Source organism: Anneissia japonica, unplaced genomic scaffold (assembly GCF_011630105.1).
Source record: "Anneissia japonica isolate Jap-2015-1 unplaced genomic scaffold, ASM1163010v1 scaffold287711_len853857_cov187, whole genome shotgun sequence".
NCBI classification, from domain to species: Eukaryota; Metazoa; Echinodermata; class Crinoidea; order Comatulida; family Comatulidae; genus Anneissia; species Anneissia japonica.
The window spans coordinates 808,430-821,488 of record NW_022753410.1 but is presented as its reverse complement, the minus strand read 5'-3'; the positions used below and the strand labels follow the sequence as shown (position 1 = coordinate 821,488).

Below are 13,059 nucleotides of genomic sequence, written 5' to 3'. Positions count from 1 at the left end.
TAAAAATACAATTACAGCTACTTCCATCTACAAATATAATCGTAAATTTACAAATACAATTACAACTATAATTTATTTTTTTAATACACCAAACCCCAACTGGAGAAACGTGAGCAATTTCAATAGATTTTGGTGCTTGTTAGCGGTCATCTGGTAGTCGGATTTGCCAAGACTGTAATTCAAACATGGAATATAATTATCAAAATTACCAAAAACATTTCAAAACTGTAGTGCACAAAGCATTTTTTGCACACAAAATAAACAAAAGTACAATTTCACTCACAAGTACAAGAATAGGGCAAAGATCATAAATTCGCTCGATCGAACTGGTATCTGCTCGAACTGGCATTCGCTCGAATTGACTGGCATTCGTAAATGTCACCCTCACCTTCCAGCAGATCTGTGCCCTTGCCAAAACAGCTCCTCCGCCACCCCACCCTCTAGGTTGGTGCTTCACACCTCGCATTATCCACCCCTATTGCTAAATCCTACTATCCGCCACTGAGCCTGTATACGTATTATTTAAAATAATTCTAAAATATGAAATTTATCATAAACTTGACGGACACCAGCAGTTGATACCGTTAACAGAGTGTTATTAAAACCATAAATAAGACCACTGACTAACTATTATTTCATATAGAGTTTGAAACTCGAGCATGCGTTCTAGTCAGGCTCCGGAGGAAAAACAATTTTTGATATGTTGTAGAACTGATTTTTCCAAGACAGAAAAAGGTGTAACCTCATTTTTACACCTTTTCCCCCCAGTTTTTAAATATTCAAAAATCTGTAGCTCGTTCACCGTTCCCCAGTTTTTCGTCAAACAACTTTTTTCTGTCTTGGAAAAATCAGTTCTACAACATATCAAAAAATTGTTTTCCTCCGGAGTCTGACTTTAACACAGTGCGCGGGTGTCCAATATAGTGTGCGGTAGTACTACAGAAGATCCGTTTCAAGGAAACCTCGACTGTCGGACCTCTTGCAATTTTGTGCTCTTTGTTCTATGACTTAAAGACATCGTCAGTTCCTTACAATATGTACATTTGACTATAATTGTCATCGACTAATCTACTTTGCTTGTTTAACAGTAAATTTTTAGAAAAATTCATTACAATTTTGATTTATTTCTTTATATTGTAACATATCGGGACGTATAAACCTCCATGATATTATAGACTGCCGCACGATGTTCTAATCTTTATGAATCAGATTATGCGTTGATATTTAGTACTATCACCAATATGTTGAGGCCAATGATTACCATACCAATCAACAAGCCAGCGATTGACCATATTTTCGCTTTACTAGCAGAGGACAGGGCTCCAGTAAAATCTCCACGGTCAAACCTACTTGAACTCTACAATAAACAAAGATCATAGAGTGTTAATAATAATCGTAATCGAACCAAAATGTTATTTGCTAGTTGTGAAGTTAATCAGTAAAAATATTCGAGCATTGAAGTGTACCTTCGTTCAAGTATAACTGAGTTTGAGTTTTTTTTTTAAATGAGAAGAAAGTACAATGATTATAGAAGTGGAGGAGGTCCTTGATACCAAATTGCATCAACAATCATTAACAGTGGCAACCGTAAATTATCAAGGATTTTGAAACTTTGACTAATTATTAAGGTCAAGTAGAGCCTGCCGAATTCGCCACAGTGTGCAGCTCAACTTTCTTTATTGAATAAAATTATATTAAATGATATGGTCAAAATAATGTACATAAAAATATAAATTATGAGAAAAAACACAATAATAAAAATTATGCTACGACAAGAAATTAAAAAAAAAAACAACAAATAAAGCCCGATAGAAATAATATTTTTATGTCTCATTTTGATATTAGGGAGATTTCGCAACCTTACGAAAACGAATACCTCAATATCATTATCGTTATTCGTGCCTAAAACATTCTTCACAATAATGGTGTACAAGCTAAAAATGATCCTTAATTCGACATGAACCACCTACTTCGTGACACATACGCTACTGTATGGGAAGGGATGTCTAACAAATTCATGACGTAACCGTATTCGTAATCGTTTTCGTAAGCTTACAAAAACTCTGAGACAATACGAAAAAAAAAGATGCCATGGCTTGTGTAACAAGTGTACAGTGTTTGTGGAATAATGTGTGTTAACTTACATCAACACTGTAGATAATTCCGATGAGTCCAAATGGCAACATGCAACAGCAACAGAACGTCACAAAGATACCGATTCCGAGGAAACTGTAATGGTTCGTTCTAACTACAGTCACATCTGTTGTAACAACAGTGTGCATATTGTAGGAGGCGTGGTCTTTATTTGAAGCAACAAGTTGTACCTAATACAAACAAATGTGTAACATTTTTGTTATTCGTAAGCTTGTTTTTCATTTATTTATTCATTCATTAATCATCCATCTGCCTCCATCCATCCACCTAAATCCGCCCATAAGTCAATCCATCCATTGCATTCGTTCGTTCGTTCGTTCTTTCGTTCGTCCATTTTTTAGCTCTGCCAATAGGTTATGTCCATCCATCCACCTAAACCCGCCCATAAGTCAATCCATCCATCCCATTCGTTCGTTCTTTCGTTCGTCCATTTTTTAGCTCTGCCAATAGGTTATGTACGATATTCATCGCTGTTATTTGTCTGACACCTGTCGTGCTCGCTCTGTCTGTTACGGTATTTAGCAGGAGTACGCCAAAACTAACGAATGAATCGCCATGACATTTGAGGAATATGTAATCAAATCTGTCAGGTAAAAGTGTCAAAAGACAAGGTCAATGTCACTGAAAAAATGTTCTGAAACCTACTCTTTGAGAGCATAACAAAATACTGTAATAGAATCGCCTAAAAACGCCCTGCGATTACTATTCAGTATCTACGATTCATACAATCGTAGATACGTGGAAACACTTTCAAAATAGGGAGACATATCATATCATATCATAACCACCACCCCCACCCCCACCCAACTTTTCACCAATATTCTATTAAAACCACATTCTTTAAAAACAAGTGGAAAGAAAAACAACAATTACGAATGACTGTCATGAATTTTGTCTGTTTTTTTTTTCCTCTGTTCCAGCGGCGTAAAAACGCAATTGTTCATACATTCCATGACCACCTCAGAAACCACTCCATCGATTTTATGTGCAACAGTTACCAGAGACTAAATGTATTACGAAAACACTTGGAAGCGTGTAATCCTATTAGGCCAACATTTTTTCAAACTCAAAAGTGCACAATTTCTACTATAAACGATTTATTCCTTTTGTATTATTAAAACCCGCCGTATATACTAGTATTTAATATTATCTGCATACATACATTCCTGTTTTTCCTAATTTCAAAAAAATATAGGAAGTCAATTGAATTTTATATAGCCGTTATTAAACAATAATTATACAGCCTTTGACACGGATTAGGTCAATATCACTGTTCCCTGGTCTATCTATTTCGGCTTATATAAGTAGTGAACTCCGATTTCATTGACGTAATCTCGTCATGACGTCATGATAATGAAAAATTAGGTAAATAACTTTTATGATTTTGAAATAAATAAAAATGCTAACCAGTGTTTTGTGTGATTTCTATCTCCCTAGTCCTGTTTGATCGTAAGTTAGACGGTAGTATTTCCACTCACAGTGTAGCAATACCGTACTTACACAAAAGTGAAATTCAAAAAGGGAGAAAGAATAAACCTTTTGATATACAGCCTTTGGCACGGATAAAGGTCTATCTATTTCGGCATTATTTAAGTAGTGAACTCCGATTTCATTGATGTAATCTCGCAATGACGTCATGATAATGAAAAATTAGGTAAATTACTTTTATGATTGTGAAATAAAAATGCTAACCAATGCTTTGTGTGATTTCTATCTTCATAGTCCTGTTTGATCGTAAGTTAGACGGTAGTATTTCCACTCACAATAGTGTAGCAATACCGTACTTGCACAAAAGTGAAATTAAAAAAAAAAGGAGAAAGGGAAAACCTCTTGATTGATTTTAGAAGTACATGCAAAGGACTATTGGAATGACTGTTTTAAGTTTATCCATGAAGGAACATGATTTATCTTTTTTTTTATGGTTCGAATACGTCACAAGCAATCAATACGTTAGATTATAAATCATTATTTTTATAAATGTTTTTTGCACGAAATATATAAGCGGACAAGATTATGATTACCAGAATAAATTGAAAAACTTGTTACGACGAGTATTTCAGTGGCAAATTCAAGGAGACCTTGCTGGCCCAACCTCCCTAATATTATCAAAATTTGGCGCCATTTCCGGCCAACTAGAGGCGCAATACTAATATCATAAATTTTCTAACCTCAGTCCCAACTATGGTGGGGCTGAAATGGTCTACACACCATCTGTAAAAGTCCCTCCCTGAGCCCCCTCTATTTCGAATACCTGGATCCGCTACTGTATTTTGCAAAAGTAGTGTTGAAATCAATTTTAATTGCATTCCACAAAATTAATTAGATACGAATTATAAAAGGCTATAAATCTTCCTGAGCAAAGTGGGCGTGGTCGAGCATCGCTTAAAATGTTTCGAAAGTGGGAATGGGGAAGGGTGAGGCGAAGCCCCAGAAAATGTTGACATTTATTTTAATAAATTTTAGAGACTATACTCATATTTACAAAATACTTGTGGGAGGGAGGGGGCTGGCCCCGCCCCCTGGCGCGGCCCCTGCCTTGTTTGGCAATTCGTTCCCTCACCCTTACTTTTCACAACGGATCGACGCCCTTGCACAATCAGTAAGGAAATTGGGGGTGGGGAGGGAAAGATATAATACAACAATGTAACTGGGTCACAGGTTACGAAATAATGTAGCTGCTAGCCATTTTCTAAAACATACCTCCCCATTATATTTAATATGAAATAGGCTTTTGCCTATATTCTATACTCTATTATTAGTCCTATTATCGCGTTACGGTAATATGAGACGCAGATGTGTCGCCAGGATACAATAATTAGACCAATTTAGCAAATAATGAAGCGTTGCAAGTATGCGTTAATTCCCTGGTTTCTTGATTTAGTATAAAAGTAGAAATTAAAAAATATGAGCAATAATATAGTCCAGCAAACTTTAACATTTCAAACAAAAACTTCTGTGTAGATAAGTTGCTTTACAATTAGACTTTTTGTATACTTGCCACAAGTTTCTAATTATAGGTTTTCCTAGTATTAGTTAATTTTGGAGAGCGCCACCAGCGTCGGTATATATCGAGAAACTTTTATGAATCCAAGAATCCAAGAAAAAGTATACTATGAAACGCCAAGCAAATAGGTAATATGGAACGCCATTGGTGCCAAAATCGATTTTCCCAGCTATTTTACTGATTAAGACAAATGTTATGGACTGGAACCCAGTCTAGATTTTTGAGGTCCCAGACTGGCGCAAAGGATTATAAAGCAACATTGAAATAAACTAGAAACTATATTCAATATAGAACATGAACTCAGTCAGATCATTCCTGGTAAATTTGAGCTCAACTGAAGAAAAAATCTTTCCAATGGTTAAATTGTTCCTTAATTTATTGTATTTTAAGGTGTTTTACACTAACATCCTAATTTTCTCGCTTCCTTCTGGAGGTGTCGTTGTCGTTTTCGTTTAGTCTACCTCTAAAACGCTCCAAGATTTCACTCACTACCGGTACCAAATGTGGTTTTCCTCGCAAAGCCGATGCTCACGTGATTGTGAGTTTCCTACCTATCAGGTCCAATGCGGCCTCTGAGGCGATAACACAAGCCTGCGATGGTGGACCTTTCCTGTCATTCGACGCTATTTCTACCCGTCCTGTTTTACTCCTTCAATTTTGGAGTCCTTTGGAGGTCGATCTTTACCCACCAGAACCAGAATCAGAATTGGATAATTTTGAAAAATGTACATTTGAATTCTGACATTTAGTGTCTAAATGTTTGAAAATAATTTTCTATGAATTCAACATAAATGTTTTGGAGCTTTGCTGTCATTAGTTATCATACTACAAACAAGCTTGTACAATAGGGACACACAGACACACTATATAATTTATAATTATTATATATTAATCGTTGAAACAAAAAATTATGACAACAAGGCATGTAGATAATTGAACACTGTATTTATTTTCGAAAGCTGATGAAGACCAGTGGACTGGCCGAAAATTTCTTTCGAAAATAAATGGTGTTCAATAGTCTACATGCCTTGTTGTTGTTTTATGTTATATAAATATAAAATTGATATATATAAGAATTAAAATGACAAAGTTAAATTTACATGTTGTAATTGCCTATTAAGGGACTTCCCTTAGATGTTCGTTCGGGCGTGTCATACAAATTCACTTGCGGAAGCTTTAACGCTTCTTATATCGGCGAAACTGGTCGCCATGTTAAAACACGCCTTAACGAACATTTAAAATGGACAAAAATTCACATATCTTTAAACATTTACATAGTTCCCAAAAATGTAAGGATGCTTGTAATGAGGGCTGCTTCAAAATAATATGTTCTGCTGATACCCCTTACCAACGGAAAATCAAAGAAGCATTGCATATACAGTTGGAACAGCCCTCCCTTAATAGGCAATTACAACATGTAAATTTACCTTTGTCATTTTGATTCTTCTGAGCGCATCTTCATTCATGCGTTTTTTCTGACACTGTTCAATTCCTTAAACTTGAATGCTTCGCCTAGCATTTGGTCTTATTTACCTCTTCATCTTTATTCATGCCTTTTCATACACCTCAGATCGCCTACTTACCATGAAATTTCGCTGCATTTGTTCAATCTTATAAATACAAGTGCTCCAAGTGCTTATAAGTATTTTTACACCGAAGATGGCAGTTGAGCTGCTGAAACATGTTTGTACCATGAATTGTTATAATAAAACAGTTTAGGCTCAGCCTAAATGGTATCTTTGTAAGTTGTTGTGATTTTATTGATATATATATATATATATCTGCTGCCGGGTTTGTCCCTTAAACTGCGGGAGAACGGTTACACCTTGCTTATTGTTAACCACTTTACTTGTTTTCAGATTTACTGTTCACAGCTTCTACATAGCCGACATAATAGCTAATCCTCTATTATGGGAAGACAATTAGTCATGATCTATGGACATTCCTAGCTCTCTACTTCAATCAAGCACTATTCACACCTTCTTTGTTTTAAAGGGAAAAAACAATAGATCACCGACGATCACCAACTCTATTTAAGACCAACATAAGTCATCTTTTATCATTCTCCTGATGACGGTCAGAGCAATCTTACCGAAACAACCAACCAGTGGTATTTACCTTTAATAAAAACCATATTCTTTTATTTTATTTACACATGGTGTACCGAAAATTTGTTATATGTTTACATTAAATCTATTATAAACAATCAGGACGACTTCAATAGAGTGTACTATGGAGATATACTATGGAGAACAATAGGTCTACCAACCGTAAATTATGCATGCTTTGTATGGTTCTGTGCCGGAAAATCGGCCACTACCAAACTAGAAAATCTCCAATGGCTCGAACTATTTTATGTGCACCACGAAATGTAGCTAAAGACGCCTTGTATGGAGATCTAGGCTGGCAATCAATCGAATCAGTTCAAAACAATTTAATAATACAATTTTTTAACAGACTTAAAAACATGGATGAAAAAAAAAATGGTCAAGAATTTTATTCAAAGCAATTAATCATGTTGAACAGTCATTAAAATGGAAATGGCTAGATACAATAAAAGGTATATTAAATAAATATGGTCACTCCAGAATGTACAATACCGAACCTCAAAATGCCTGGATAAAAGAATTTAAAAAGATTAATAAAGAGACTGATGCTAAAACATGGTTTGAAAATTGTAAATGAAAAAGTTCACTAACAGAGTATATTATATACAAAGACAGACCTATATTTGAACCCTATCTACTAGACAAAATTAATTTCAAAGGAATTACATTAAAATTCAAAACACGAACTCTAAACCCAGAGGGTAAAAAGCAGACATGGTCAACACAAAACAATGGTTTTTGTAAATTATGCTCCCGAAATTTAAAAGAAACAACCGACCATTTTTTTATTTATTTGTGATAAAATCCAGCCATTTAGAGAAAAGGTTTATAATGATTTAAAAAATGATCTTGTTAAATGGGGATTAGATGAATTTTGGAAATCATTTATTACTGGATCGTTGGACTATAAGCATAATTTATTTCTCGATAATCTTAATAACCAAATTGGTAACCATAAATTAGCAGAAATATTTGATAATTATTGTAAGGTATTTCTCGAAGGCGCATGGAAATTAAGATCTGAAATATATAAATCCATGGCCACATTACCACCTGTTACACTTTAATTAGTTTTTGTATTTCCTTTTAATCTGTTAATATGAACCTTTATGATCAGTTAGTTCTAAACTCTATATTTTGTTATAAATATCTTGTAATGTTAGTTAGTTAACTTGCAATTCATACAGCAACTCTGTAAATAATACGGTCCTGTAAGACTACCGGTACCATACCACATAGACCTACATGCCATGTTGATAAATTTTACTTTGTATATACATTTTAGTTTAATTTACTCCTAGTTATGTTTATTATTTTTCTCTTATATTTGGATGCCGCGTTGGGTATTGTCCAACGTGTGCCACTGTTACGAAAGTAATATCCATTAAATTGAAAAAAAAAAAGAATTATAATTTCTTCATAATCAAACGAAGCGAAGTTACTTACATTGTCGTTTTCCATTGTAATGATTCAAATTTAGAATTTAACAACAGTAAGAATAAGTTCGTATTAATACCTTGCTGTCGCTGCAGAGATGTGTACGGTTTTGCCACTAATGCTTCCTGGTGGCGAAAGTTTTGCACTAAAGTTCCGATGGTGCTCATTTTAATTACAATGAACACAAACACAATTCTACGAAAGCTCATAGGTGCCAATATAAGTAAATATGTTAACTTCAGATAGTAATTTAAAATTTCTGATACCTAGGAAAAATACCTAATAGGAAAATTTCTGATTACTAATTTTATATTTCGAATTACTAATCCGAAATTTCGGATTATTTATATGACGTTGATATACTTATATGGCACCGATGGACTTTCATACATTTTTATCAATAAGATAAAATTAAATAGTTATGCCTGATTTTTAACGAGCATTGAACATAAAACCATGTGTGTGTGAATGAAGTTGGTTTCTTCCGTTGGCGTTCCCTTATTCAAAAATTAAAGGGACATTTTTATGCGGCCCTATATACTACTGCGTGGTATTATTTTGTCATTTTCCATTTGTACTGGTGACCCCTGATTTCATCAGCCATTCTCGCCATGATTCTGTGATTTACCGGATTTATTCGAATAAACTCCCCTCGAATAAAATCCCCCTTTTAGAACCTCATCTGGAATAAGCGCCCATAGGCATTTGTTTTCCCTCAAATAAACGCCCCCTAAATGACTGTAAACAAATCTAATTGAAGCATCGACATTCTAAACAAATTAATGTTCTACTTCAGTAGAATTACATTTATCTAACCTGGTTAGGATCAATCAGTCTCTATGATAGCGCAATAAAACCTTTGATGGTAATTATGTGTTGTAGTTCCACATTTACAGTGGAATTAAGGGGCGTTTAGTTGAGTATGTATCTATTTTACAGAGACAAAAAAAAAATAGACGCCTCCCTCGAATATACGCATCCCTCGAATAAACGCCCCTTCAAAAACCGTTGTAAGATTACACAGTTTAGATGTTTTAAACGCTGAAGTATCCCCATTAAGTATCAAACTAATGTTTTGTTCAGGAAGTTTACATACCATTATCTGACCATGTTCTTCTGTTTATATGGAAATCTCGGTTAACCATCAAATATAATCATACAGGTGAATTCAAGAGGGGGTCCAGCCGGCAAAGTCCTCTAAATTATTAAAAATAATAAGACATACAAGTAAAAACACCACAAGGCACCTTATAAACTAAGTAATAGACTTTAATCGTGATCGCGCACTCATTAAGCCCGATCGTATAGCAAACATGTTTCGATAAAACGATTCTCATCATCAGTGCGAATGATAACAAATTTTGCCAAAGCTTATATGGCTTTATACACATGTATGTAAACAAGCAAATTAGAAAAGCGACTAAGGCTATGTTCTCACACGGCAGCTAAAGGTTAGCAGGATCCGGATCCTGCTAACCGTTAGCTGCCGTGCGTCCATGAGAGAAAAACAATATGATGATCGAATCAATGGCCAATAAGAAACTGGAAATTGTAAAAGCGTACGTGTGATTGGTTGATGATAGAAATGTCCTCAACTTGCTAATCGATAGCGCTTGCTCTGTTAGCGTATCCGGATACCGCTAACGGTAAGCGCTAACCGATCGGGCGTTCTCACGCAGGTGCTAACGGTTAGCGCTAACGGTTAACTCCCGATCCGGATACTAGGGCTCTCGTGAGAACCAGGCATAATGAAGCAAACCACAAAACGTAGACACCACCCGTCACTGTGGATTGTTATGTAAATTAGTACATAAGAATCAAACAGCGAGCGTGATATTCAAGTTGTAAATTTGCTTATTAAGGGATGGATTGTTCCAGGTAATATGCAACTTCCTTAATTTTGAGTTTATAAGCTGAATCTGCAGAGTCAAGAACGGTGAAAAATCTCTCATTAGCAAGATCCCGACAGCATTCTGAAGCCTACAGATGTTGAAAAATATGAGAATTCCCGTCCCTGAAGTGTTCTTGCACTCGTGTTGAAAGTCTTCTATTGGTGTCTCCAATATACGTGGAATTACATAAGCTTTGCATATTACCTGGAATAATCCATCCCTTAATAAGCAAATTTACAACTTGAATATCACGCTCACTGTTTGATTCTTATGTACTATCCACAGTGACGGGTGGTATATGTATTATACATTGATGTTTACAACGAATTAAAGGTAAATAGGCCTATAGAAACAAGATAACAATGGCCCTTTCCGCTAGTGTCTCGAGGATTGTAATTTAATTTAACTCGCTTCTTTATGTTGAACAATAAGTCTCCAGAATAAGGCGTTGTCTTGGTTTTCTTATATCGATCGTGATATACGCGTATGCCTGTCGTTTATTGTATGTAGAATTATAATTATATGGTATCTAGTAATACGAAGGGTACGATGTTGAAAGCACAGTGGCATATAAAATTATATAAACGATAATGAACACGATACCACACACCAAACCAGCGATTGACCAGTTTTTCGCGGAGCTAGCAGCGGACAAGGTACCAGCATCATCTCCACGATCAAACCTACTTGAACTCTACCAAAAAAAAAAAAAAATTAAATTTTACCAAAAAAAAAAAAAAAAAAAATATCGATTAAAATAAATGTATATATTAGTATTCAAAAGAGTAAGTGTAAAAACGTATTGCTAATTTGTAAATATTCGTGAAAATGTTTGTAAATATTGAATTTAAGTGGGCGCGAAGGTGAAGTTGGGGCGGGATCGATTATATGTGAGAGCACTAGCTCCGAAAAAGGAGATTTTTGGTGATTTTTAACTACCGTACGGTACTTGATCGTGATTTTGGTGGGGACTGGGGAGGTGTGAGTATTTTTGGGGGAAGAGTGCGCCCCCAGTCCCCACGCCACTCTACTGAATAGATTGGAATAATGTAATCGGACAAAAGAAATCAGGAAATTTGGCGAGATGACTGAGATCTGTAATAATACCAAGTCAGTCATTTTATTGGTGGCATCATTAGTGCAATATCAGCCCATGTGTACAACTGGTGACCCAAATCGTACATTTTTTAACGGCGGCTCATAAAATACAAATTCAAATATTATTTTTGGATAAACATAAATATGTCACCTAATTAATGTCACTATATTAATATTAAGCACAATTGGATAATACTTAAATTTTTAAAAATCAAATACTGAACAAATTATAATGTTTTTTTCAGGAAAGTTATACCTCTGCTTTCATATTTTACTGTTTAATTATAAAAATATCCGCTTGTGCTGCCATTGTGAATAAACATAGGCCTATGTTTTTTATTATTTTTTTTTTGAAAATTGTTATGATTTTAATAGTTATACGATCGCAATTCCGTTATTATATTTTTTAATATGAGAATAGGTGAGAAAATCAAGAAAAAAGGTAAATTATCAAAACTTTGTACATTAGGTCTAGTATTGCAGTATAACCAGCTATTGTAATGTAATTGAATCATTGGTGAATAAAATTGGCGGTTGTTTTAACCACAAAAGAGAAAAAAATAATGTGGAATAACTTACATCAACACTGTAAACAATTCCGACAATTCCAAATGGCAAACAGCAGCAGAGTGTTACAAAGATAGCCATTCCCAGAAAGTTGTTTGTTTTCGTTCTCACTACAGTCACATTCGTAACAGGTTGCATATTGTAGGAACTGTAGGCAGCTGGTTGACCGTAAGCTGGAGGTGCTGTCTAATAGAAATGTGCATCATTCATTTATTTATGTATTTATTTTTCTTTTTTAATATATATTTATTCATTTATTCATTCATTTATTCTTTGGTGCTCGAGTGCCTTCTCAACATGTTAGATTTTAGTGGTATATAATATCAAGGATTGGCTGATTGATTAATTAATTTATTATCCATTCATTCTTTCAATTTATTTATGTTTAGATTTGTTTTCTTGATTTGTTTCCTTTTATTAATTATAGGCCTACTATACATTATAGATGGGTAAATCTAACGAACAGATATTATAATTATCATATATATAAATATCGCTTTAGTTATTATCAATATTTACGTATATATTTTATATAATTATTACTAATTAATAAAGAAAACAAAAACTTACTAGATTAGCATTGGTTTGTAGAGCATCTAAAAAAATACGGAAAAAATGATTAATAAAGCCTACCATTGGTTAATGTGTGTGTGTGTGTGTGTGTGTGTGTGCCTCAATGGCCTAGTTGGTTAGGTAGGCGTCTGCATAAACAGCAGAAGGTCCCGCGTTGGAATCCTGGTTGGGGCACATGTATATTTGTATAGCATTACCGCAAAACGGTTTAAAGTTTATTCCTATT

General features: G+C 34.6%; 2 protein-coding genes across 2 annotated transcripts in view; both read right to left on the bottom strand.

Annotated features, from left to right (window-relative positions):
• Positions 1-773: 773 nt before the first annotated feature.
• LOC117122890 (transmembrane protein 233-like) lies at positions 774-8,837 on the bottom strand. The gene is made up of 3 exons (XM_033268661.1): positions 8,713-8,837; positions 2,145-2,324; positions 774-1,357 (listed from the first exon to the last, which is right to left on the bottom strand). Exons 1-3 carry the CDS (start codon positions 8,725-8,727, stop codon positions 1,211-1,213), a joined length of 342 nt encoding a protein of 113 aa, XP_033124552.1. The 5' UTR covers positions 8,728-8,837; the 3' UTR covers positions 774-1,210.
• A 2,064-nt stretch (positions 8,838-10,901) lies between these two features.
• LOC117122869 (proline rich transmembrane protein 1B-like) overlaps positions 10,902-13,059 on the bottom strand; it is a 2,212-nt gene continuing 54 nt past the window's right edge. Inside the window, exons 2-4 of the mRNA XM_033268632.1 lie at positions 12,831-12,856; positions 12,273-12,446; positions 10,902-11,289 (exon numbers count right to left, since the gene is read on the bottom strand). Coding sequence (XP_033124523.1) covers positions 11,125-11,289; positions 12,273-12,446; positions 12,831-12,856 — 365 coding nt within the window. The 3' untranslated portion in view covers positions 10,902-11,124. The remainder of the gene's footprint in view (positions 11,290-12,272; positions 12,447-12,830; positions 12,857-13,059) is intronic.

Bases quoted from the DNA above. Each gene is read 5' to 3' on its own strand.
- LOC117122890 (XM_033268661.1), bottom strand. The intron at 1,358-2,144 runs GTAAGTTAACAC...TGTTTATTGTAG, and splicing joins GAATTATCTACAGTGTTGAT to AGTTCAAGTAGGTTTGACCG.